General features: G+C 48.2%; 1 protein-coding gene across 1 annotated transcript in view; it reads left to right on the plus strand.

Moving 5' to 3' along the window:
- Window positions 1-679: 679 nt before the first annotated feature.
- P3H2 (prolyl 3-hydroxylase 2) overlaps window positions 680-27,922 on the plus strand; it is a 78,138-nt gene continuing 50,895 nt past the window's right edge. Inside the window, exon 1 of the mRNA XM_076341096.1 lies at window positions 680-1,437. Coding sequence (XP_076197211.1) covers window positions 985-1,437 — 453 coding nt within the window. The 5' untranslated portion in view covers window positions 680-984. The remainder of the gene's footprint in view (window positions 1,438-27,922) is intronic.

Below are 27,922 nucleotides of genomic sequence, written 5' to 3' on the forward strand. Positions count from 1 at the left end.
TTATGCAAGAAAATGAGTAACATTTTTGTCAGGGTAGGGCTTTGCAGCATTGGAAGAGAGAAACCTTGGAGGAAGCAAGACAAACACACAGCTGGGAGCTGAAAAGGCTTCACCAGCCACTCACGGTGCCCATCCCAGATGATTTATTTGCAGAATTCCCAGCGGCGGGAGGCTGTCGGGTCAAGAGGGGCTAGGGGTGGAGAGCCCAGCGAAAAACGGCTCCAAGCAACAGCCTCACAGAAGGGCAAAAAAAGCGTCCTGCGGATTACGACGCCAGCCGCGGGGATGTGGGGAAGCGGGGCGGGGGGCGTGGGGCACGGAAGGGAAAAGAGGGAGGAAAGGCTGCTGCTGCCCTTTAAATCACCCCGGGGCAATTTAAATTTCACGACGTCATTTAAAAATCCCTGCGGCCACGGGGCGAGCCGCGGAGCGGGGATGCTCCGAGCGGCGCCCGGCCGGTGGTTGCGCCCCCCCCCCCCCCCCCCGCCGCCCTCGTTGCGGGGGGGCCGGGGCCGGGGCCGGGCCGGCGGCGCGGGCGGGGCGGGCCGGCGGCGCGGGGCCCTTTAAGAGGTGCCGGCGGCGCGGGAGGGCGGCACAGGGCCGGGCGTGCAGGGAGCCGCGCCGCGGCCCCGCCACCGCCTAGGGCAGAGCCGCGGCGGAGCCCCTCGCACGGCCCCCGAACCCCGCCGCACCGAGATCCGTTGCACGGACCCCCGGGCTCTGCCGCACCGCGCCCCACTGCGCGGACCCCCGGATCCCACTACACCGAGATCCATTGCACGGTGCCCGGCTCCCGTTGCACGGACCACCGGACCCCACCGCGGCGGACTCCACTGCGCGGATCCCCGGACCCTACCGCGCCGCCCCTATTGCATCCCGCCTCCGGGCCCTATCGCACCGAGCCCCGCCACGCGGTGCCCGGACCCCCACACCCCATTGCGCGGACCCCCGGGCCCCATCGCAGGGACCGCCGGTGCGGCGGGCATGGCATCCGGGAGCCGGCCCTGGGGAGCCCTGCTGCTGCTGCCGCTGCTGCTGCCGGCGGCGTGCCGGGCGGGCGGCGGGTGCGCGGGGGAAGGCGGCCCGCTGGAGCCCTTCGACGCGCTGTACGCCAGCGGCGTGGAGGCGTACTACGGCGGCGACTTCGCGGGCGCGGCGCGGTGCCTGGAGCGGGCGCTGCGCAGCCGGCGGGAGCTGCGGGCCGCGCGGTTGCGGTGCCGGCGGCGTTGCCGCGGGCAGGTGCGGTTGGCGGCGCCGGGACCGGGCGCCGGCGGCGACCTGCCCTTCTTCGGCTCGGTGCTGCGGCGCGCCGGCTGCCTGCGGCGCTGCGAGGAACCGCGCCTGGGAGCCGCCTCCCGCCACCGCGCCGCCGAGGAGGTGCGCGCCGACTTCCAGCGCAGGGTGCCCTACAGCTACCTGCAGCGCGCCTACATCCAGGTAGGCACCGCCCGCCCCCCCCCCCCCCTCCGGGCAGGGCTGTCCCCTCGCCCCGTCCCTCCCAACCGCTCCCTCCACAAGGTTATCCTCTCTTCCAAAGCATCCCAGGTGTGGTCCCCCCCTTCCATCTCTCTCAAGCCGCCCAGGTATGGTCCCCCCCCCTCCATTCTCACTGATGTGTACGGTCAGCGGTCATGGCCTGTTCCCGACACGGAGCATCCTGGATGACAGCTCGGACTCTGTCTAGCCTTGGCTTACCTGTGCTTTTTCGTTTTTTTTTTTTTTGTTTTGGGGGAGGGATGTTTCTGCTTGTCTTGTAGTGTAACACAGTGTAATTCTGAAAATGATCTGTCTTCGGTGGAGATTTTGCCGAGAAAAGCCCGCAGGCACCCCCCCTGCCCAGTAACACCCTGATGCCCTCTGCCAGAGGTCTTTCCCTTTCAGACAAACTGAACCGATGCTGTGTTCCAGGAGCTGGGAGCGTGCGTGAAGCTGGGAGGTATATAACCTCTGCTACTGGGATCGGATGGTCTTTATCCTGTTGTGTGATATGAAGTACTTTGCATAACACTGTATGGTCACTATTTAGCAGCCACTGACATCTTGAGTGTCATCCTCTTATGCCAGTAACTTCTGCCTTGTAGCTGTTACCTTCCCTGAGAAAAACGGTGTTACTCTTTGAACTTCCTTGCCAAAAAGAAGAAGAAGAAAAAAACCCCACCCCAAACCCCACAAAAAAACCCCAAACACCCACGCCAGGATAGGTAATGGTATTTTTCTTTTAGTTCAAGACTTGTGCTCTGTCAAGCCAGGTACCTGTAGTAAGTCTTCCTATTCATGACTAGTAAGGACAGAAACTGTGGGAATTTTATTTCATGCCAAGCTGAATGTTTAAAACATTTATGGAACATTTCCCTCCGGAATTCTGCCTTATTTGAGCACATTCATAACCTTTTAGTTGCTATAGGCAACTTAATAGGTGAAGACCTGCACAGCGGAGCACGCGGAGGGTGATTCTGAAATCCATTTCCAGCTGGAGGAGCAAACATCTGTCCTAGGCAGTGCCAGTACCTGTGGTGCAGTGCCTACGCAGCAGCAGAACAAGGAGGCAAAATGAGCTACTGCATTTTAAAACCTTTTGGAAAAACATAGCTATGTAGCTTTTTCTGTACTTCCTTTTCTGTTATTGCCTTAATGTAATTTTTACAAGTTAGGGACTAGAACTGCATTGGCTTAAACTCTAGTGTCCATGTGCTGCATAAGGTTCCTGAAAGAAATCCTGGGAATGAACTGGGACCATAATTTGGCTTGTATGCAATCCCAGTGAAGCTGGCAGAATTTTCCTGCGGTCCTTACCTTGAAAGATGCTCTGTGTAATGTCACCGTCTGTGAGAAGTGACACTAAATTTGCCATGCTAAAAAATTAAGTGATTTCTTCTTCTGAATTCAAAGCCTTTCCCAGAGTCACAAAGGTTTGCTCACATCAAGCTCATCGAAAAACTTTCGTCGGAATTAGAGAATGGGTTTTTTGTATCCCATTTCAGTAAAAAAGATACGCAAAAATCCAGATGATTTGGGAATATGGGCTGTTCTCCCATTTCTGCTTCTGCTGGGTCTGACATTTTTATTTTCCTCATTTAAAAATGCATTGTAAACTTATCAAAGCAATGTGGTGAAAACAATCTTTTTTTGTTACGTGTGACTCATCTTAATTTGCTTTTGCAACGTCTGGTGATTTTATATGCATGCTAACACTTTGATTCTCCTGCTCTCTGATGGAGTAGCAGATGTTCTTGCTATCTGCATTGGTGCCCAGGTTTCGGGCACTGTAGCCAAGGGAGGGTACTCTTGGAATAGAGCTGTTTATGTTTTTAATACCTTTTTCTTTAACCCTTTCTAATTCTCTTGGGTTTTGTAAGCAGCACTCTGATAAGCTTTGTCCCGCAGAGCAACCTGTAGTGGTTTGTCCACATCCTCACCCTGCTGCTGCCTGCGCGTGAACTCTGTTCCCAGGATTGCTCTTTTGATCTGGCTCAACAAGTCTGTGCGCAGAAGAAAATGCCCCACATCAGATTTGCCTGCACTTGCACAAAACATGAGGTCTAATGTCTAGCACTCTACACTCGGATGTGAACCGATCCCTCATGCTGAGGCTGAGTGCCAAGGCTTTGGCATGTTCCCTGAGGGTTGGGATGTATCGGCACACGCACCCTCCAGGGAGACCTCGGCTGCAGCATCCGCTCGGCTTTTCGTCTGAGAAGGGGAGCTGCAAAGCGGGGCTTGTGCAGACCCCCCCTGCCTTGCCGTGGGCGTGTGGGCAGGCTGCACGGCTCCAGGGGCGGCTGTTTGATCCCCCCTGTTTTGCTCCCTGAAACCAAAAAGAAAATGAGATGAGGTTAAATATCCTGCTGCGTATCCTGTCTGGCCCCTCCCCGGGCTGCGTGGGGAGGCCTGGATGCTGGGCACTTGCACAGGGTGCCGGGCTGGACAGACCGCAGAGGTTGGTGGCATTTGTGGTTTGAGAGAGGAGGAGCAGCCTGGAATGTGCTTCCCACCTCCCACTCCTGCTGACCACACGCTTGTTTGTTTCTCAGGAGGGGAGAAATGCATCCCTTCGGGAGGGAGTGAGAGAGCAAGGAATAGGTAAAAAAAATTGAGGAGTTTGGCTCTTGTGCAGTGCTTTGAAAAATGGTGCTGAATAAACATGAGCTAATCCTTGCAACACTCCTGTGGGGTATGAAAAGCAAAGGCTTTTAGTCCTGCTGGACAGATGCACAGGCCAAATGTTGGCCAGCACCGTGTGTGCCTCTGCTGCTTTTGGGGCAGTGGAGCCACCCCGTGTGCCCTGGGGGCAGGCTGGGGTCTCCTGCTGCCCCTGGTCTTTCACTGCAGAGCAAGTGCCAGCACAGCATGGCCCAGTCGTAGTGACACGAATTAGTCTCTGCAGTGAATTGGTGGAAAACTGATGTTAGAATTGGAGGTTTGGGACTTTCTTTGCTGCATACTGGACCGTAGCAGTGGCTGCCCTGGGCTGCGTTGCTCCTGCTTCTGAGCAGATGCTCGAGATACTCCTGTATAGAGCACAGTAGAGGTGCGCAGGGGTGATGATGTGGTACTGATGGGATCCCTCTGTAGGAACATGTCCCATGACCCTCTAAATCTATGTCATCCTATCAGTTCCCTAAATTATTTCCTAATTTTATTTTTTTCCTCTGTACTTTTCTGAAATAGAAACAGTAGTCGTCTGAAGACCACTGTTCTGTTTCACAGATGTGATCTGAGTGTTTTTGGTGACTCTAGCATGATGTGAGGGGAGACCGTGGTGCACTGCAGGACTGGGACAGCTTGTGGATTCAGCTGAAGGTTTCTATGGACTTTGGGCTCTGGATCAGGCCTCTGACATTGACTGTAGTCTCTACAGAGACTGTAGACAAATTGCTTTGAACAAGCAGCCCAAGTCCAAATGCACTCGCAAGTCTTCTTTGCAGCTTCCAAATATGTATTGTAAGTAGGAAGACTCCTCCTTTTCCTAGGATAGTTGATGTTTTCAGGTAATTTAGAAATATATGGGGTACAGCTAGCTGAGGCAGTTAGAGCGGGATGGGTTGTGAGAAGATGTGGAAACAGAGGTGAGAACATGGGATTTGACTCTTGTAGTGCATGTAGCGGGCTCTCCAGCCCACAGAGAAAAGGTCCTTCAGTGGGTTTCTGATGTCATGTCCCATGGGCAGAAGGGCAGTTTGCCTTATGCTGGTGGCTCTCTGCTGTGTGCTGGCTGCTTGGTCTTTGTCAGTGAAATACCCTCTAGGCTTGGCAGGTGGGTGTGGGGGGGATCTCTTTGCTGTCTTAAATATTTTATTAATCATATCCTCCTTGCTTTGCTGCCTTAGTCATCTTGTTTCTGTTAAAACCTAGCCTGCAGGCCATGATGTTTCTAACCCCCCCTTTTGGGGGGGTTTTCTAGCTCTGAGAGCAAGTGGAGAAGGAGGAAACAACGTACATCGTGCAAGCATTTGCTGGCCGTGAGCTGCTGACTCAGTAGCCGAGTTGGAACTTGCTGCAGATGGTCTGCCATGAACCCTGTGACAGAGCATCGCTTCCAGTCCTGGTGCTGACTCCTGCAAGTCAGTCTGGTCCAAAAATAACAAGTAACCTGGAAAAGTTGATCACTGCATCAATTACAAAACCAGGTCTTGCCTCCCTTCTACCCTGCTAACCCATCCCTCAAGGTCTCTTTCCCTCGTCTCATCTTGTTCCCAGCCACAGCATCCACTGGCCTGTTTGCTGGGTGATCACTATAGCCAGTTTTCATTTTCTCTGTATATTGGTGTGCTGCTCCTGAGCACTTGCTCCCATTTTTTAAATGCTGACTCGCAATGGTCTCGTCTTCCCACTTGCCTGCATGCCCTACTGCACATTGGTGAAGCACGGCAGGAATCGTACGTATGTAGTCTGTAACCACCAGCCTTGGATCTAGATGAGAAAAGGCCTTTTGGTCTGTGCTTGCATTTAAAACAATAAATAAAACAAGTCTCCAGTGCATAGGACATTGCTCCTCTCTTAGTAATGTGAGATCGTAAGTAGAACAAAGGTGCAAGAGTCCAACTCGGTCTTGCTTATTCTGTCTTTGTCTTGAGTTCCCCCTTGCTGTGTCTGAGTTGTGCTTCAGTTCCATTATCATCAGGATTTCATGTGTTGCAAGTGCAAAACAACAATATTTAGTAGGAGAGGCCGTTTATTTGTTCTTTAAAGTTGTTTCTTTTTTAAAAAATCTTTTTCTGGTCATGCAAACTTTATACAGGCAGCTTAATCTTTCTAGTGGTCTTGTTTGGGGAGAACATTGACTTTGTGCTGTTATCTTCTCTGCCGGGTCTTCCACGCTGCAGCAGATGGGGCAGTGCTGGAGGCACCGCTGGGAGCGTGTCCTTGGATCACACCGTGCTCTCCTGCCCACCCATGCTGCCAAGATTTCTGAAATGCCATACAGACACAATAATAACTTGATAAAAGACCATAGGAGAAAAAAAAGGAAACAGAGTGGGAGCCCAAACTCGCAGAAACCTTTGTGATACAGATTATTGCCCTACTCCAGTTCTGCCTTTGAAAACTCCCTATTTATGGGAATCCAAACTCAAGGGAGGAGATTTGTGTGTATAAAACCAGGCCTCTAACCACTCCAGACTGATCGTTCCGTCTTCTGCCAGTGCTTATGTGAGCCTTGCCACCAGCCACGCTTGGGCGTCTGTCTCTGAGCGCCCGTAGCAAGCCTCAGGATGGTTGTTAAGACATCTCCACCAAATTCTTTCCACCTCGAGAAACTACTCGCTGCTGCCCATCTCTGTGCTGTTGCACTGGGCCAGAGTCTTTTGTCTCCTTGACAGGCATCTGGATTACCTACCTAGGGATCACAGAGTAACTCTGGATTCACACCAATGCAGTTGCTTTGGGAATTTGGTTTGTTTCACTCAAGGGCTGATGTTTTCCATGAACGTTTTGTTCCGTTTTCCTTCATGCTGTAATGCTGCATGGACTTAAGCAGATAATAGTGTCCTGTCCTGGGGTGAACTGCAGCCTTTGGGGGAAAGGTGGTGATTTCACTTACGGCGTCTCATTGGTAGTGACACAGAATAATGTGCAAAATCACGCTAATAAAAAGTCTTTGCGGGAGCAGCCTACTGAGGCTATTTCTCACCACAGCCACCACCTGTCCTGTGAGGTCTGCCTGGTCAGTTGGTCTTGTTTTCATAGGATTTATATGACACATCCCAGACAAAGACCTGTAGTAGAACTGTCAGATGATCATTATTATTTGGATTATTACTATTAGTGGTGTTTGTTTATTTTTAATCTTGAGAATTGGTATTACTCAGATACTGGATAAATAAATAGATCCCAGAACTAATCTCTTGGAACGTCTCTTTATTTAGATCTTCTGAGAGAGCATTCCTAGCCCTCACCAGAGGGTAAATGTTAGTGCTCAGAAAGTTAAAATTATGTAGACAAAAATAAACTCTGTTTATGGGATGGAAAACTCTGAGTCTTGAAGGTTGGGTCAGTGTCCTGGGCTTAGGGCAGAACTAAATATCCTGCCCTAAACCTGGGACACTGACCCAACTGCCTCTGCCCCTGTTCTTGCCGACCACTTCAAGTGAAATGTTTCATTTTGAATTGGAAGTATTATCAGAGAGGGAAAGAGGTGACCCAGTGGTTCAATACTGACACTAGCAAATGCACATGTTTTTTTGGTGAAGGTGAGCTACCAGTTGAAACCAATGTACCAAGAATTAGACTGGACTCCCTCCCTGTCTTCACAGGAGACTCAGTCTTGACTTTTTGGACTTGACTCCGGGCTGGTGCTGTATTAAAAGTTAGAGTAGATGGTTGTAGTGACTTTCTGCTGTTGTGTTGTTGGGTTTTTTTTGTTGTTGTTCTGTTTTGGTTTTTGTTTTTTTTTAAATAGGGCAAATCCAAAAGCAAAACTATGGTGTTTGCAGATTTCCACATCATTTCAACTGATAGTAAATTAGCACAGCCCTGCTCAGCACCACTGTGAATCAGGACACAACCAGTTAGCACAAACTGGTCTTAGACCCACTAAGCTCATTTCATGCAGGCTAGTAATCAGCCATTTGATGGCCAGGGCTATTTTTTTGTCTTGCCAAGTTCCTCTTTCTCACCTCATAGCTATGCAGTCATGCCAGGGCTCCAAAATATACTGGCGGCAGGTCCCAGCCTGCAAAATTTCTTGTCTTTTGGAGAAAAAAAGGTAAGCCTGGATTCCTCTTATTTCTTTGTCATTTCTTTTGTATTTCCGGTGTCATGGCTTGTATGATGGAGAAGACAGTACTGTGACGCACATGGTTTCACTGGATCTTTTGAGGTCTTGATCTAAAGGCATCCCAATGTATGAGCTAGGTTAACATCCCAACTCGGGAAAAACTGGGCACCGATAGCGCAGGAGAGCCCATTGGCTTTGGAGAAGAGACTCCTGCTGCTGTGCTGTAACCTGGGAACCTGCCCCTTCCCTGTTATCTCCTTAGTTTCCCGTGTTTTTTTGCACCTTGCTCATTCCTCATCTCATGACAGCTTCCTCCGCTGGCTGCTCCTTGGCAGAGCCTTGCTGCTGAACTGCCCGCTCCGTGTGCTGCATTGCGCTGGGATTTGTTAAATGGCTTTTTGCGCTGCCTGTTAATTCTCATCCATACGTCCTAGCGAGCTCTGCTCTGGCTTCTGCTGAGTCCTTTTGTTGTCCTTGGCCACAGGAATAACTAATGGCAGCTGATAATGAACTGCATGTGAACGAGCAATGCAATTTAGCCCTGCTAAGCAAACTTATGCCCAGTACTCACTAGCTGTGCCTGAGGTTTCAACAAGGATTATTGCCATTTCCTCGTACAACTGGTGATTTCATCGTGGATGGCGTGGGCAGTAATGAGAAACCATCGTGTCAGTAACTGAGCCATTTGCTGCCAACCTCCTGAGCGTTGCAGGAGCCTTGCTAGCAGGACTTGGGGCTCGAGGCAGTGCTTGACATCTGGAGCAAGCAATTCAGGGGTTATTTATCTTAGTTTTTTTCCTTTGGAGGTGGTATGAATTAGTCATTGTGATTGGGTTTGTTCCCGAGGCGTAGGGACCCCTGTACTCTGCACATGGCATATTTCCATGTGTGTAGTCTGGACCGAGGCCGGGCTGAGTTTGGATATGTTGATGTGAACCTGGGGTGACCCAGCTGAGGGCCTTAGAGTTTCTCTGCCTTTACACTGGGGAAACTGAGATCAGGATTTGGCCTGTGCTTTTTAACAGTAACCGATGGCAGGAGGGAGGGCGCGAAATTCCCTGGATGCTTTTGTTTCCAGCCAATGTATTGGCAATAAGGTATTGACATTTTTATTTCTTGGCCGTGAGCTGGTGATGACGAATGAAGGCAGGGGGTCTGCCTCTGTGTGGGTTCAGGCAGCAAAGAGCTGCTCTTCGTCAGCCTGTGCCTCCCAACCGGTCCTCCTCCTTTCCATGACAACTGGTCAGTTAAACAGACCCTCCAGAGCTGACGTCAAGGGTCAGGGATTTGGCCACCAAATAATTATAGCAACAAAAATAGCATCCCCTCCCCACCCCTTCCTTCCCACATGCTCCTGCTGAATCCTGGCTCATAAATGTCCTTTTTTACCTTTCTTGGATGGGAAGCAAAGCCCACATGTATTAGCTGGAACATATGGCAGAGTTTGGCTGCAGCCCGTTGGTTGTGAAGGCCAAATACTTGCTTGTAGCTTCTTGTTCACTTAAAAAAAAAAAAAAAAAAAAAAAGAGAAAAACACGTTCTTTCAGGATTGGATGAAAGGCTGAGTCTGTGCTCGTGCTGAGATGGGAAGCAGATAGGGTGTGGGACAGCACGCTGACCATGCTGTCGCGCCGAGGAACGTGTCCCCTCCCAGCGCGGAGGTGACAGGCTGGCCATTGAGAGGTGTTCTGGTGGCAGCTGCCACCACCCTCCGCTCCCTGCCCCGATGCTGGTTCTCAGGTCAGGCAGAGTTTGCAGACGGGCTGCATGGGAGAATGTCATTGGCACCAGGGATGCAGGGCAGCTGGGAGGTTTTAAATGTGGGGTTGCCACAGGCAGGTGAAATTTCTGTCTTTGTAGCGCTAAAGGTTTTATTAAGGGTGGGGTGAACATCTGGGAGGTGGCAGAAGACACCTGGAGGAGCAGAACATGAAGTGACGTTGTCAGAAATGGACTGTCTGCACCACCAAAACATACCTCTGTCCCAAGAGTTTCATGCCAAGGCACTAACATCAGATTTGTGCAGTGAACAGTTTCCTTGAACGTGCTGAATGTCAGGGGCTCCTACAGGAGATGTGTTCAGTGCTTGAAAACTGGGATTTAGGTCCAAAGCCAAACTCACATTTGTGCCTTTAAAAAAATCTTGTTTCCACTACAGCAAATTGCATACTTACGGTATGGAATTAAAATTTGGTAGCAGATCAGAAGCATGTTTTGGGGATGCTGTTGGCTCCAGGGAGCAGTGTGAGGTGCTCCGCTGCTTCTCTCCCATCTCCGGGTTTGTTCAGGGTGGTACCACGCTGTGTGCAGTCACTCTCTGGCATGTGCACGTCCGAGCTATTTGTAGCGTTGTGAGTGCGGGTACCGCAGCATAGAGCTGGTGTAAGTGGGGTTGGACACGACACAGCCATCGTGAATAGCTGTGGCTGCAATAAGTGGCAATTGATGCTAACATGGCTGCTTGCTGACCTGCACGAGGCTGGTACGTTTCTACCCTGGCAGAGCCAAACCTTTGCTTGCCACCTTGCCAAGTGGCATCGCTCCTTCCTTTGCATGGAGACACTTTGCGAGGTCCTTTGCTCCTCTTCGGTGCAAAGCGACCCTGGGTTTTGCACATACTCCTCTCCTTCCCAGCACACAGGGATTTTGCAATTTAAAAAAAAAAAAATCAGAAAAATCGCAAAAATGATTGTTAGACACCAACGTGCTGCTTCTACCACAGTTTTTCCACACCAGCTGCAGTGGTGCCCTTGATCTCACATCGTGTCCCTGCAGAAAGAGAAGCCTGAGATTGTGCTGTGTCCTGTCAAGATTAGAAGCAGGAGCACTTGAATCTAGAGGGAATCTAGAGGGCCTTCTGCCTGCAGCTTTGCTGCAAAAACAAAGGGTGAGCAAATCCTGCCTAAGAGTATTGCAGGTAGGGCCCTGCCTAAACCCACAGCTCTTTGAGGTCGTGGCTGGACTCCCGAGGGTGCGATGGGGAGATGTGCTGAAGTTCGTAGCCCAGGGCTGTGGGTGCAACTTCTTTTGAAGATGGAGCCAGCCGCATCCCTTCCCAGAAAAGACCAGTGTGATACAGAGAGAAAGAGCTTGGAAAATATCCTTCAAAATATTTGCTGAAGGTATTGGTGTGACTGCCCAGGGACTGAAGCAGAGTCTGTTGGTTCCCTTGCTTAGAAAGCTCTGTTTTTAAAGTGGTTTTTGCCAAGGCACTGCTTGTTCTAAGGCTTATATATATTCTGGGGCATCCGTGTCCTGAGTTACTCTGTCTCTTTGGAAGCAGATGAGAAACTGCAAAGTTTCACTGAAATAGTCTGAAAGGAAGAGCACTGACTTGTGGTACGTTGAACTGTGCTGCTGCTGGAAAACACTCCTTCATCCAGGGCTGCCAGCCTCATCCAAAGGATCTGTGATTGAACAAAATACCTTAGTGATGGGGAGGAAAGAGTGTTGTGTCTTATCCCCATTTTTCTTGCGTATAGAGCTGTGTAATAAGTGTATTTTTTTTATGCACTGATATTCCTGTGATGCTTCATTGAACAAAACGTTTCATTTTGTTCTTGAGAGTCTTTCTAGGGATAAAAATGGCAAAAGGACTCTTGGAGATGTGTAGGTAGGTGATAAGGGATTGCTTTTTTTTTTAAGGACCCTATTAAACCTCATTCTGTTTTAAGGAAGCTAGAATTAGTTAAAAACCATTATTTTCAGAGAGCTCACCTCACCCATGTCCCTTTCAGGTGTGTTACAAAGCATCCTACCTGCCAGGACTGCTGGTCTCTGTGTTGCAGGCTGAGAAGAGACAGAAGTTGTGTCACATGTGGGCAGTGCTGATCCCAGGGAAGTGTTTGCAGGCTCTTAAACGAGAGTTGTGAGATGTGCTGATCTCTGTGGGTGAGGGAAGGCCGTTTGTTTAGAGGGGACTCACATCGCTTTTGGGAAAGGCTTTTATTGCTTGGTTGTGTTCCCGAGTCCTGCTGATCCCTTGTGAGAGCAGGAGGTTGGGGCAGGGCTTGCTGCAGCCTGAGCGAGTGGTGCTGGTGCATCTTGTGCTATGAATTACCGTGGTGCAGAGTCAGCATGCTGTGTGTAGGCATTTCAGGGTGCTGCAGCAACTGCAAATCCCTGTTGTGGGCTGCTGGGGAAGCTGGTCTGCAGCCTCGCAGGGACTGCTCCAGCACTCCAACCCCTGGGGCAGGCAGGGGGTACCCATTTCACACAGTTCTGTGCAGCTGTGAGGCTGGTTGGTGTGGTGCAGAAGGGGTTAAGTCCCCCCAGGTTGTCTCCAAATGGGCCCAGCTGGGGGGTGAATGGGCCAAAATACAGCTGCCAGTGCCAGCATCACTGGTGTGGGTGTGGACCAGGGCACCTGACAGCAAGCACAGCCTTCTCAAGTGGACAGCATGGCAAGAGTTGAATTGCTCTCATGTTTGGTCACTTTCTGTTCCCATTTAAATACTAATGTCTTTTGGCAGCTGGTAGTTCCCCTCATCCCTTGGCTGGCAGTCTCACTCCGTTTCCTTTAACATAAGCGTTGCATCCTGGCGTCCAGATGCTGGTGGCTCTGCTGCTTCTTCGGAGTTGGCTCTCCAGGGCCAGTTGTGGACTCGCTGGCTGTGACTGCTCGTTCGAATTTGTCTCTTCCTCCAGCCAGCCATCTTGGCTCACGAGGGTACTGCTAATAAAACTTAATTTCAGACTGGATCCTTTTATAAGGCAGGCAAATAGCAAATAAAACAGCAGTGTGCCGCTTTAGGAAGCAGAGTTTGTCCACTCAGCAGCTGTCAACTGCATGTCCCTTCTGTACAGCCCAGGCTGTGCTGCAAGCTTCTGGTAGCCCTCTGCGAGCATGTTCTGTGTGTTGTGAGGATGCAAAGGACACCCTCAGGCTCCCACCCCTCTTTCCATCAGGCGGTCAGCTCCAGCAGCGCCCACACAGCTTTGCCTCTCCAAATTGCCTGCGTCTGAGCTGCCCGTGCATCCTGCAGTCCCCTCTGCCTGGCTGCTGTGGCAGACCAACAGTGCCCTGTTTTATCCGCGTGTGCCTCCACTGGGCAGTTATTCAGCTCTAGGCAGCTAACCCTGTTTGCTGCTGAGCTCCTTCCCCAGGTAGTGTTCATGCCTGGCCTGTAGCCTTCAGCTGGGTTACAGCTGAAGCCTGGCTCAGGCAGGCTTCATGCAGCACGTTTGCCTGCACGGGGGAGCTGAAGGTGTTGCACCCCTGGCTCCCATCAGCACCATCCTCACACTCTCCTGCTGCTTCTATTTCTGTGTGTTGTGCTTTCCCGGCCATCCTTCCTGCTGCTGGGGTTTGCTCTCTGCCACCCAAACTGGCTGAATCTTTCTCGCTGTGACCTGAGCATCCCTAGACCTGACACACCACCGTATAAAGGGGCAGATCCTATACGTACTCGGTGCTTTAATGCTGGATTAGGGTCTCATTCCAGTAGCCTCACTGACTTGGGTGTAACTAAAGCACAACACGCGACATCAGTGCCTGGTTGTTCCCCAGTGCCCGAGTGGGTAGTTCAAGCCTGGATGATGGGAAGGCTGCAGTGAGCAGCGTGAGAGGAGGTGCCTGGGGGAGGCAGTTCTGCAAGGCAGTGGTTTGTAGAGGACAAGGCTTGTAGCTCTCCGGCTGCTTGGGATGTGCAGGAGAGATTCAGTTTTGGCAGCTGGCCTCTCCAGTGTGACAGCTGAAGCTCTGGGAGTTGAACTATTCTATGATTCTATGATTCTTTGAATGCTCCCAAGCTCAGGTCTGAGCTTGGCAAGAGAGATTTCCCCATCTTGGGGGACTCATTCCAGCCTGATTACTATTTAGATTTTAGATGTTCAACAAAACAGTCCCCGGAAAATGACTTTCACACTGTAGCACAAGGCTTCCCGCAGCGGTGTTTTTAACTTCAAATCACTGTTATTTTAATCAGCGTACTTCTGTTTTCCAAATCTATTTTTGGATCCTTGCTGTGAAATCTAGCTAGATTATAGACTCTTAAATAAACCATTTTTAGCCTCCAATGTTTTTTGAGTCAAACCAAACCGGGTAGAGAGACCTGAATAATCATTTGCCTGGACTTTTTATTTGAAAGTTACAGCACTTAAAGCTGTCACTGACCTTCCAATAATCAGTGTGCTCAGTTATCTTGGAAAATGCAGTGTGGAAATCATACCGTCCTTCATGATGCTTTTGAGAAGTGTTAGATAGGAGAGGTTTGCATGCTTCAAGGCTTATTGTTTACATTCCTGTTCCTTTGCTGTTATTTTGTGGTGGATGTTACAGTTCAGCTCCCCAGTGGAATTGTTAGCGGAGTCAGGTGGTAGAGCCATGCTCAGAAAGGGCTCCAGGTCCTTAGGGGTCTTCTGTGCTGTTCTTTGGGGTTGCTTTGGTATTGCAGCCGGCCTGTGCTGAATAGCAAAGTCCTGCTAAGTAGGATTGACAGTTGTGCTCTTGCATGCTCTAGGTGTGCATCACAGGCTCTTCTCACATGCACAGATGTGCATGGAGCTGGGGTGATGAACTGGAATACCCTACTGGTGTTTGCCTGTGCTGCACACCTGAGATGGGAGGGACTGCTCAGGTGTAAGAGCCAGCAACACTTGGCCCTGTGAGTAAAGGATTATTTCACTGGGGTAAGAATGTACTCAAGCCTAGAAAGAAGCGTCTTTGGGAAGTGATCAGGATTACTGTGCCAAGTGAAGCAGTATGCTGGTGTAGCTATCAGTGCTTCTAGGTGCCATGGTACAGCTGGGTCAACAGTGCATTGTATGAACCACTTCACTGTCCATCTTATTTAAGCTACTTAATGCCAAGTTTGGGGGTTATCCTCTACTATTGAGGGAGGAGAGCTAAGCCCAGACAGCTGAGCTCTCAACCATATTTAATTTTGCTCTGCTTGTGCTTGGGGCCTAGGGTAGGAAAGGTAGAGTTTGGAGAAAGACAAGGAAGGGAGAAGCTGCTTCTCTTTTCATAGTGTTTCCTATGTGCCAGGAGGACCATCAGGCATTTTGGAGATTAACCTTGTAGATTCTCTTGTTGCAAAACTGCAGTAGATTTAGGCTGTGCTATACTCTCCCTTTTATGTGCCAGCAAGCTTTGTCCTCTGCTCTTATATACACTTAGTGCTTTAGCAGTCCTGAGCATGGAGAATGAGATCTGCTTTTACTTAGCATTAGGAGTCGTAAAGCAGCGCTCAGCTATCTCTTGTTTCAGAGCCAGGATGCGGCTCAGTGCAAGCAGAGGCTTTGTCCCACCAGTGACCAGTGACAACAGAAGGATGTCAGCGCTAGGGAATTTCAGGCAGAGGTATGTACCAAATGCTGCTGAAAATAGCAGGGTTTGGAGCCTCCTGAGTTGCACACTTTGTTCTTGGTCCATCCTGAGGACAACTGCTCTGACTGCTGGACTGCACTGTAAGTTGGTGATGGATTTAGCAGAGTGTCCTCACAGGTGTCTGGATTTGAAATCTGGTGATGTTAGCAATAAAACTTGCAGTTCTATACTGTGTAATGGCATAGGTGTATCTGTCCTTTAATCTGAAAGCACTGAACTGGGGGTTGTTAGTATAAATGAAAGAGAGTGTGACTTAGCTTATGCACAAAGAAAAAGAGTTAGGTGAGTTGGTACCTATACTAGCTGTGGACTTACATCAGTTCTAATGGCTCAGGTTGATGCCTGATGACTTACTAAAGCACAACAACTGCATTGTGCATTGCACCATGTATTTTGAATCCAGTGTGTTGGGTTTTCATTCTGCACAGTGCTCAGGTGCGATCTGGCAGACCCCATGCTTATGTGTAGCAACCGCCTGAAGGTCCCAACTGTGTTTTACTTGGGAGTGTGTGACCCAGACAAGTGCTGCTATGGCCACCAGCAACAGTTCGTGAGGCAGGACAGAAATGGCTGGGTTTGGTCCAGCCCAGCACTCCATGCCCTGATTTGCCCATCTGTGGAATGAGTTTGATGTGCAGTAATTATACAATGCCAGGCACTTGGCATTGTGAGACATAACTGACATCACGTGTTTGGAGAGTGTCAGATGCGCTGCGTGATGTCTGTGCACTGCGAGTGAGCTCCAATGGGAATAGCATGCATAAACAGTAGCAGATTAATTAAAGACGTCCTGTACTGCAAGAGAAAAGCCCAATTATGGAAGCGGTTTGCTCAGTCAATAGTGCTGCCTGGCTTATTAGCAGAGCATGAGCTAACTGTCCTCTCAGAGGAAACCGGGCATGCAGCAGTATGGACAGTCACAACTGTCCTACATATGGAAGAGGAGACATACGTGACAGCCGTGCGGGTCCAGGACAGGTCAGCTTCAGACCTGACCCTTCGTTAAAGCTCCTTTGCAGGGAGCAGTACAGTGTCTGTGTTTCAGCGGCACAGGATTCCATACAGCAAACGTTTGTGGTTAGGTATTCCTTATTATCTTTGCGGACATCTTTCTGACTTCAGGACCTTCAGTATATTTTATTCCAGATGTTTTTCCCTGAACTGCTGCTGCTGCTGTTTAAAGGTCCCCGAAAACCTGATGACATCCCTGGGATCTGGGGGAAATTGAGCATCTCAGATGAGTGGGAGCCCTAAATTATTACCAGGCTGCAGAATAATGGTTCTTGTTTTGGGCCTTTAAAGCCTGATAGGATCACTGTAGAAAATGTGACCCAAGGGGTTTTTTTGGAGCGGTTCCTGAGTTACAAACACTTTCTGGTTGGGACCTGGACTGAATCTGGAAAGCCAGCTGTCTTGTGCAGGGGCAACAGCTTTCATTTCACAGAGCAGGATGCATCTGGCTGAGGATGAAAGGTGAAGCAGGGGTCCTCAATGTCCTGAACCCAATGCCATCCCTCTGTCACATCACCACACCATGCCATAAATCCCATCCCATCATCGCACCACAAAGGCCTCTGGGAATCTGCTCTGCACACCTCTGTATTTCTTTCTGCTGAACCTCATCAGCAAAACCCCTACAATCAGCACGAGCTAGTGGAAGGAGAGTCAGACCCATCTTCATAGCCCAGCCAGCCATGGGGCTGAGCAGGGCTGACAGCTCGTCCTGTCTGCAGCTGTGCTGCTTGAGGAGAGTTGCTGAGAGTGACTCCCACTTTGCAGCAAGACTTTATCTATTTTTCATATTGCTTTGCTTTAAAAGAAAAAAAAAATCACTGCTGGAAAAAGAATTATTTCAACATCCATTGGAAGTTTTTTGGAAAGTCGATATTTTGCTTAATTTCAAATCCATGGAGTGAACTGTAATTTCAGCTCTGGAGCATGTTTCAGCTTGTCTTCCTCCCATGGGAGAGTCAAAAGAGAGATGTAAGTGAGAAAAGTGGGGCAGGGAACAGAAACGGCAGAGGAATCAGGGGAAATGAGTCACAGCATCAAATGTGCTTGCAGACTCCTGTGCCAAACCGGAGGAGGAGGTCATGGGGTTGCCATTGTGTTGCGGGGCACTCACCTGTAGCAAGTTTTGAGGAGGATGAGTAGTGATGGGTTCATTTTGTTTTGAAAGGAGGACTTGCAAAAAGGTTGGATTTGAACTTCTTTGTGCAGAAAACTGGAGCAAGAGTTTGTGCTGGGACCGAAGCAGCCAGGCAGGCTCTGCTGCGGCTGGGAAGGAGGGAGCTGATGGTAATATCTTCCAGGGTCTCGACCCTGCACAAAGCAAACGGCTGTCATTCGTGTCTTTTAACTTGTCTGGGATCTTGTCTGCGTCACGGTTTTGAAGGCTGTGTAGCTTTGCTTCCACCCCTGTAAAGCCTGTGTGCCAGGTGTCTGGCAAAGCCAGTGCTGTCAGACGGGGGATTTGGTCCTTCTTCCAGGAGGGACAGGTCCTCCAGGCCAGGTAGCCGGAGAGGTTTAACCAGGGTTGCTCTCAGGTAGTGCGCGTCAGGTTTTCCCATCACTGAAGCATGTCCAAAATTTGATTTTTTTTTTTTTTGTCTGATGCACTAGAAGATTTCATATATATAATACAACCTTTCTTTTGTAGGGCATTGGTCTTCAGCAGCAAGCATAGACACATTTCTTTTCTGAACTATAGTTACAGAAGAAAATTTGCAACGGAGCTGATTGGTCTTTTGATGGCTCCCGGGTTAGCAATTGGGAGCATCTTAGCCTGTTCATAAACACCCTTTCTACTACAAAGTGAGGATTTCCAGGAGCTTTTGGCCTTTGCTTTAGCAAAAGGGATACGCTTACTTGGCATGTGATGCAGTAAACCAAACTCTGCTTTACCTGAGACATACGTCTTTGTAGCCAGTTACACAAGTCTCAGTATATTAAACTGCTCTGTGATGTCTTCCGCAGAGCTGTGCAGGGAGTCTTGTAGATTTGGGAGATCTCAGAGCTTGCTTGTGCATACACACCCGTGTGCGCTCATGGGCGCAGAGCTTTAGGGAAGAAGATAGCAGCTGTATTCCTTGAATCCTTCAGAGTTCCCCACTGGAAGAAAACTTGGCAAAAATATGGCATCCTGAATTTCTAAATGTTTGCTTCTTTGTTCGCATTTGCTCATATCCCTGGAGGAATGAAGTCATTTATTTGATTTGCCCTGCTGCTTCACAGTCCTACTTATGAATGGTAGGGAACAAGACTGAGAGTATGAATAGCCTGGCCGCATGTGGTTTTGAAAGACGTGTTCACTTGCACATTAGTGTCCGAATAGAGTAGCTGGCTCTGAAATCCTATCAGTAAGGCTTTTGAGTAACTTAAAACCTTTCTAGCAGATGCTTAGAATTTCTTCCACTCTGACATTGTGTAAGCCCCTGTTGAAGTTTCATTACCTCAGTAACCACAGAAAAGCAGCCAGCCTTTTCACTGAAACCTTCTGCACAAAGGTCTGGATTCATTTTTTTTTTTTGCCTTTTTCCTTGAATGCAGAGCACAGCTTATTGTAGTTTAAATACAGGGTAGAAGGCCAAGATCACATATGGATCTGGGTGGCAGTTGTGCTAAAGATGGAGTATGAATGTGTCTTGTTCCCTGGCTACCTCTGTGCAACTCTGCACTAAATATGGAGGATGACCTGTATAATTTTCAACATAAGTAGGATATTCAGTGCTTTCTTTAAAGTAGCTTATAAAAGACCAGTCCCAAACAGCTGCTGTTTCATGGGCCGTTATTGGTATTTTCCATGCTTTAAATAACTCCAGAGCTTCGTGTCATGCTCTGGTGGGAGCTTTCCCCACTTTCTCTCTAGAAGTTGTTCCAGAGGCTCATGTGTTGCTTCACTGATTCACCACTGGGTTAGCAGGGCATCGTGGTGTGGGCAGTCACAAGATTTCTCTATCACTCCTTCTCCCGGGTGCAGGTTTCCTGGCATAGGGACTTCAGCCCTCCCCCGAATGGCACATGTCCTCCTCGGCACGAGCGTCCCCTTCCCACGTTCACCACCAAGCCCCATCAAGGTTGCTTCCAACCCGACTCCTCCTGTTACTGGTAACGTAGACCAGAAGAGTTACCCAGGAACAAAAAATGTATTTTTTTGCCCAGCTTTTCATCCTGGCTGGTTTCACACCAGGAGACAGTGGCAGTGACAGTGTATGCCACTGCTATGTAGAGAGCCTAAAATCTTCTCTTAAAAATTTTAGGCAAACCCCTGCCAGTAGCTAATACATGGAGGTGCTGAGAACTTTTTAATGCTGTGGAATACTGCTAGGACTCTTTAGTATCGGGAAAGACTTTAATTTGTGCCATTTTTCCCCTTGTTTTTTTTTTTTTTAATGGCCTGGCCCCAAACAACTGAAATCAATGGCAAACTGAACATCAAGTGAAAAGGTTTTTGATTTGAACCCCCTGAACTCTCAATATAAATCCGGTCAAGTTCCGCTTGCCGATGCTTGGAGAGAGGCAAAGGAAAAGACCTTTTTAGACACCAGGCAATGCATTATATGTGTCTCCCCAGACACTCTCATTTTCAGGGTTTTTTTTATTCATACACCTATAAAATTAAGGGATTATTTTCTTTGGCACAAGATCATGCCTATTTTGAGAAGCATCCAGAGCTGCTCTGAATGCTGCAGTTACTGCTGCTGGGGGAATCGGTGCCAGGCAGCTGCTCTTCATTTTTAGGGAATTTAAGAAAAGTTCATAGCGCTTAGCTGGTGTTTTATGTTTAGTAAAGCCTCTGTTTTCTCCCTCAGAGGTTCATTAATCACATTATTTGTTGCTTAAGCAGCAAGGTAGCAATCAGGCAGAAATGATTGATGTTATTTGCTCATATCTGATACAAAGTTGTTGGAGTATGAAAAAAAAAGATGAGAAGACTTCTCAGTCCTGAGAAAGAAAAGCTGTTACTTCTGTCTGTGCTGTGGAGGGTCCAAGGCAAGAAGCTTACCTTAGCTGAGCAAATAAGCACACAAAGCTCATCTAACAGCTTTCCTCTTTCACGGTGGTGGTGGCTTTCTTTTTCCTCCAGCTAATGATTTTTTCACGTGTAATCTGCACAGAGCCAGCGTGCGGTTCTGCTCCGTCCTAGCGGATGGGATGCTCAGAGCCAGTAACGGGCGTACAAACTTCTGGAGTTGATGGACTTTCATCTCAAAGAGCCTGCAGCGCTTGCACTGATGTGGTAGATAAATTGCTGAGAGTGTACAAGTTCAGCAAGGTGAAAAGGGGAACGAGATTTCCATGTTCTTGTTTTGTGACTGTGGGCAGAATCTGTTGGGCATCAGACACCCGCTACTCCAGTAAAATGAAAAGGTATGAAGAGGCTCGAAGTTTGATCATGTGCTTTGCCACAGATCACACCACAACTCGTTAGAATGATTCAGTTTAGAAGACTAAAAGGCCCCAGTAAATTGCCTTCCATAGAAAATGCACAAAAAAAAAAAAAAAAAGCAATGTATGACAGAAGGGTAGCAATGGCAAATGGACCAGTAGGGCTGCTCTGTGCCCTGCTCCAGACAGTATGGGTCTCTCCAGTGACCTGAAGTTCATCCCTCTTTCTTCATTTTTAAATTAATTTCAGTCAGAACAGCTGTTCACACTCATGTGCAGGTGGGAGGTTTTGTTCTACACGTTTTCATTGCAGATAACTGCAGAAGGAAGAAGGCTTCACCGCACCATGGGGATTGGGCTGAACTGTGTGTGTTGGCAGGCGGACAAGAATTATCTCTTCATTAGCAAGCTGTGAATGTTTGATCTAAACTTGTTGTGGGGCAGTAAGTGTGAATTGCCGCCTGCAATTCATGTTGCCTCTCTTCTGTATCTCTTTCCCATGCCAGATGCTATCTGGTTCATCAGCGCAGCCACTTGCTTCCACCCTGTGCTTTTGGTTAGACCTAACCAAATCCACAAGTGGGGTGTAAGGGGGAAACAACTCTTGGTCTTTCCTTAATATTCCCAAGGCGGAGGTTTGCCACATCTTTCAGTGGATGCTGACATTGCCACCGGGTCCCTCTCTGGCCGTCTCAAGCGTGATATGCAGTAGACAGAGCAATGAAACCATTTTACCATAAAAGCTGTGGTGCTAGAGCTGCTTTCCTGAGACAGCTGACATTTCACACTCCCTGCTGAGAAAGTCTTGCTGTAATCTGCTAGATAAGGGAAGTATTTTTATTTCATCTCCCTTTCACCTCCGAATACACTGCTTGCTAAGAATCTGGCTGTGCCACAACTGCTCATTTTTACAGGGGGAGGAGGAGGCTCTCGGTTACCACAGATGCTGGTCTTACTCCCTTACAGCTTGCTGAGTCAAGCAGATGCAGCCCAGAGATGATGTAGGTTGCACCTCAGACCTTCCAGGTTTTTCCACCCTTGCAGACCTCCCAGTTGGTCATTGTGGTTTCAGCCAAAAATAGAATTTAAGGGACTTGATTTATCCTTCAGCAAAAGAGCAGAGGAATGACCTGGATTTTTATGTCTTTTCCATGCAGGAAGCATGGTTGATCCTATGGCTTCAGGAGCTCATTACCTGAAGCCCTGCGACATATGGAATCCGGGAACTGCTCCCAACTCTTAGCCCCTCACTGGGATATGGGGATTGCTGTACTGGCACTGTGTCAATGGAAGTGACACTGAATAGGTCAGAGTAGAAATACCAATGTGACTTTGTCTGGAAAGTCACAGAATGGACCAAACCCTCACTGAGAACCATTTGGTCACATCACTTTGAAACCAGGAGCCTGCAGTTTGCCATCTCATCCCGTAGGAGAGTAACTAAGTAAGTTTTCAGAAGCCCTGAGTGCTGACAGCTGCCGTGAACCTCACACTGAAGTTCCAGAGGCAAATGCTGGTGTTGGCCTCTTGGAGAGCTGTTGCCTTCTTGTTTCAGCCTTGGGGAGTCAGGACTCGTTCTGGCTGTGATGTTTCGGGCTGTGATGCTGGCTGCTGTGGCACCTGGAGCTGGGCAACCTTGATGGGCTGGGAAGTTACTGTGGTGCTGATTCAGAAAGGCAGGTGGGGAAGATGCTAGAAGATGCCAATATTATGACATTTGTCCAAAAGAGACTGTTTCCGGGAAAAGAGTTGCTATACTTCTTTCACAACTTAAGTTATAAGCAACCAGCGTGGAATGGAGCCCGGAAAATGTAGAGAGTCATGGGCTTTTTCATTCTTGGTTGTACACGGCCTCTTCGTCTTGGCCCTTGAGAAAGAGCAGAGCTGTGGTTTATTTTCCAGCTCACAGCCAAGGCAGACTAGTCTTATGGAAACTGGATCCTTGCAGAAGAAAAACGTAGAGGGTGTTGGTTTGTTTTCTTTGCCATTTATCTTGCTGGAGAAGAGGAGGTGAAGGATTGGAAATGAGACAAGTATATCATCTCCTGATTAATGTGAATTGTCTAGTGTGTTTTGGGATGAATCCCAGTTTCCTTTGGTTATTTTTATCCTGAAAGGTGTGAAGTGCTAACCTGAATTTCATCAAGCGACTTCTTGATGCTTCTCATGCAATAGATGCTTTAGCTGAAAAGTCCCAGCTTGAGAAAACAATCGGAGGCTCTACGGGCGCTCGGAGGGAGAGCAGTAAATTAGGGTGAAGCTTGAGGTACCAGCCGAGGAGAAGGCTGAGGAAGGCAGTGGTGCACGAGCGATGCATCTTGCCCTACAGATGGATTTTCTGCTCCTGTGTTTTCAAAGATACCCATGACATCAGTCAAGCAACTTACTTTCATCTACCTCTTTCCCGGGTCTGTACCATTGGGTTCATTAGGGTGCCAAGGAGCAGCACAAAATCAGAGGTGACATGCTGCCTGGCCAACACAGGGCTCCTTTGACTTCTGGTTTCAGGAGTAGGCAAAGTTGGAAGAGAAGCAGTTTCCCACCTGGAATTTCCTGTTTGGGTGCGGGGAAGGTTGTTAGGGATTCCAATCTTAATTAGGATTTTCCTGTTTCAATTAAGTTCCCTTCCAGATAAACTCGAGCCCCATACCAGATACGTCATAAACTCTTCCCTGCAATTCTGCTCCTTTGAAACTCCTCGCAATAACAGACTATGGGCATGCAGTGTGGAAACCACATTTGGATTTTCTAGTGAGAAAACCTATTTGTCCCAGGCTATTTGTTATTGCTGTTGTTACTCTTAGTAACATTGTGTGCGCTAAGAAACAGATGATGAATGGTATGGTGGGAGGGGGAAGTTTGTTTTTGTTTTTTGTTTTGAGGCAACTGAGACAAGAGCAGCTGTATCCAGTTAGAATAAAGGTCCCAGCACTGGGCACTCAGGGAAGGACAGAAGAACAGCGAAAATGCTGTGACACCTCAGATGCTCACCCAGCCTCCAGAACTGGTGGCTGTGGGGCAGCCTAGATCTGAGGTTGGTGTCTGTACCTGTGAGAGCCTCCACTGGATTTTTCCTCTATGAATTTGTCTGGTTGCTTTTGAACTTTCATAAAGGTTTTGCATCCACGGCTCCTTCAAAGAGTAATGGTGCTCTGCATGAAGACTTGCCACCTTGCCTTTGGTCTGAAATTGTCACCTCCTCCTTCCTCTTGCTGCCCCTCATTGTAATGTATTTATTTATTGGTGACTCAGTCAACTTCTTCAGAAGTCGAAAAGTTCTTGAAAAAACAATTAAAAAAAAAGGGGGCGGTATCACTGTATAGGTGATGCTATTTAAATTGTCCTTTCCTGCAGATGATCGACATGTAGATTTCTGTGCCGTCTTAATAATGTGCATGTGTATTTGTGTGTGGGAAGGAGACAGGATGGGGAGGTTGGCGGGGTGGAGGGGTCACAGGACAGTGTGGGAAAATCAAAATGCCAGGGGAAGTCTCTGCGGTCCACCGGACAAACCTGCAACAGGGTCTGCTGGGAGCTGGAACTGGGCAAGTTCAGAGCACAAATAGGATGCTTATTTCTAATATTAAGGACAGTTAGCAATTGCAGTGATTCATTAAGAACTAGGACAAATCATATGTCCTGGGAAATTTTCTGAACTAAACGTGCTCAAGATCTTTTAGAAACTGAAACTAATTCTGCAAAGTCATAGATTCATGCGCATGTTGGGTTGGGAGGCACTTTAAAAACTTACCTAGTCCAACCACCTGCTGTGATTATGTGTTTTTAAAGTCCTCCTGAGAAGGAGAATCCCAAATTCCCAAAGGAAAATGTCCCTGAGATTGCCTATTCTTGAAGTTGGGATTTTTTTCCCTGATAGCTAGATAAACATTTTTGCACACTACAAATTAAGCCAGTGGATAGACCCTAAGAAATATAGAGAACTATTAATCACCTTTCTTTTTATATATCAGCCTTTTACACATTTGAAGGCTGTTTTCAGCTCCCCTCTCAGTTTTTTCAATTCTATCTTGAGAAAACCCCTGCTTTCAGCCCTCCCTCCTGGGTCAGACCTTACAGAGCTGTTTTCTCTCTCTCTTTTTTTTTTTTTTTTCCTTTTCCCCCACTCTGCTGGGCTCTGTTTAGCTTGTGGTCACTTTTCCCAAAGCATAGACTTCGCATTTCTTGCTGCTTGTGTCCTGCCGTGGGGCTGTTAAGACCGATGCTATTGTGAGATAACGCTGTTTGCAAGAGCAGCCCACATTCTTCGAGTTATTCTAGCACTTACATTCCTGCAGAAATCAGATTATTTGCTGTGCAGGTGTATCCTCTGTGTTTGTAAGTCCAAGGCTGGGTTAAAACTATATTGGGATAAAGAGGTATTTTTCCTGGCGCTTGTAGAAAGGGCTTTTCCTACTGAGGGACCTGTCACAGATACGGACCAAGGCGGGATGACGCCTACTCGAGAACGCTGACAGCGTGTGCAGATGAGCAGATGTTTCGGAGGCGATAGGATGGACAAAGGCAGCATTTCCTGTTAGAGATGGTTAATTTGCTGAGGAAGTTGCATTCAGGGCCAAAAGAGCAAGAGCAGAAGAGTCCCGTGGGTGGTTTCTTGTGGTATTTTTCCAGAGGAGATGCTGATTTAATACTTCCTGTTGTTCAGTGTTGCAGTGGGATTCTCCGATTCCCATGGCAAGAGAGTTCATGGTGCTGAGCCCTTGCTTAATGGTGTGCAGCACAATGGCTGTGTGTGCTCTGCTGTGCCAGCAGACACGGGAGATGCTAGATGCTGCTGCCTGTCAATCAAATTGGAAAAAACTGCTGAATTCATAAGGAGGGGTCTAGAGAGCAGGGGCAGAGCTGTGGGGTATTGCTCTGGAAGCAGATGCCATTTGGGGAGCCTCCTGTCTTGCAGGGAGCTGGTTAACAGGATAAAGTCATAGCACGGGGTCTGAGCCAGCTACGCAGCACCATGAAGCTGCGACTAGTGTGGAAGTCAGTGAGTTCCTTAGTATTTTACTGAGTTGCCTGTGGTCACCCTTACAAGCAAATTCACCTCCACTGGGTAATGAATTATCAGATCCAGACAGAGGAAATCTCTCATCATTCTCCTCCTCTGAGGTAACTCAGATTCTTTGTCAATTAACTTGTTTTACAAACTGGAAGCGCAGGATACAAGAACAGTGGTTAAGAATCGCCTCCAAGTAGTACTCCAGTGGATGGAAACTTAATATTGGTCAGATTGCTATGTCAAATTCCAACTACCCAAATTGGGTAGCTGACTTTCAGCTTTCCTAAATCCCTTCTCAGATGTAAGCATCACTAAGCAGCTCAACCCATGCATCTCTGTTACAATCATTATGGATAAAGCCACACAGAATATGTGCTCCTTTGGGCTACAGCTCTTAAATGAGCTCTCTTTAGAAAACTGGAGATGTGTTTTCCACCTTTCCTCCTTCACTCTGTTATCTCTGACTCCAAAGAGAGCTGATAACCTGTCTTTCCCTCATCCTGGCTTCATACTTACCATAAACTGCTGATAGACAATAGCAGACCACTCTGTAAGTGTGCTGTCACTCCGCAGCAGGGTCATCATCCTTCACTATTGCAAAAGAGCAGAAGTGATAGGTGCCTGATACCTGCTCTTAATACATCTGCCACCTTGTAGTATTGCTTTCGAAGAGCTTTGCATATACTCTTTTTATTCTGTTTGCATTTGGTTTTACCAGAGTTAAAGAGTTCTAGTTAAAAAGTATAGAATTTTAACTGTTCCTTCCTTTTCCCCCCTTTTCCCCCCCTTTTCCCCCTTTCACCCCCTTCCCCCCCCCCCCCCCCCCCATAGTGGAGTTAAAGTTCATTTGTTTATGGCTGATCACATTTTGTCAGCCTTCCAAGCAGCAAGTAGTGCTTGGCAGGGTGATGCTGAGACTGTGTGGGCCAAAAATTATAAATACCTTGAAATTAAGGTTGTATGCTCCCAATTTCAGTTTTTATAGCGGAAAAAATATTGCTTCATGTTACAGAAGGAAAGTGGAAGAAGTGGAGAAAATCCAGTTTTTCAAGCAAGATTTGGTCCAGGAAAGGAATCCAAACAAGTGCTGTCAGCTTGTGGCCTCTACAGACAGAGGCAATTCCGTAAGAGGACGTGAGCTCTGCAATGTACTCCTGTGTCCGGGGACTTGGCTCTGCTGATGCTGGACGATGGGGAGAGGGGGCCAGTGATAGCTTGAAGATGCTGTTTCCAAAATGAGGAAGCCTCTTCACGAAGAGGGATTAGGTGACAAGGGCCCTTCACACTGATTAGGTAAAGATTTGGGGAGGAGATGTACAGGAATGGGTGTCTTCCATAGATGTCCTCTGAGAGCAGTGACAAGTCGTGGAGAGGAGGGTGCATGCAGGAGGTCCAGTCTGGAGGGTGATTTTCCTGTAAACTGTGGCTTGCAATGAAACCTAGGTGGGAAGAGGGCACTTGTGGGTGTGACATTTAGCCTGGGGAGTTCTGAGACACTCCAAGGTCATGCTGGAGTGTCGACTGCCTGGATTTATCCCTTGGATGTAAACCACCAAAGTTCTCAGCAAGCGCACGCCTGTGTTCCACGGTGTCTCAGTGCCTCACTTGTAAAATGAGGCTTGTAGCTGTAGATAAGTTAATTATATTTGGAAAGTCTCATAATACATACATATTAAAAAAGGGCAGATACAAACCTGCATAAAATTCTGAGTGAGAACTGTTGGAAAGAATTTTTAGTAGGAGACGAGCAGTGATTTAGGGGAGAGATGATAGTAGGGATTATGGAAGAGTTGAACTGATATGTTCCTGCTTTGTTAATTGAAAAAAGATCCTGGGGAAAAAAAACAACACCGTAAATTTCTATCAGGAGCTGGCCACCAACGTTTAAATACCCGCTTTGGTTTTGCCCTGTGGGGTGAGATAGCAACCCCATTCAGCAATATGTTCTAATTAACGTGTCAGTTCCCTCCTCTGGAAC

Source organism: Aptenodytes patagonicus, chromosome 6, assembly GCF_965638725.1.
Source record: "Aptenodytes patagonicus chromosome 6, bAptPat1.pri.cur, whole genome shotgun sequence".
NCBI lineage: Eukaryota > Metazoa > Chordata > Aves > Sphenisciformes > Spheniscidae > Aptenodytes > Aptenodytes patagonicus.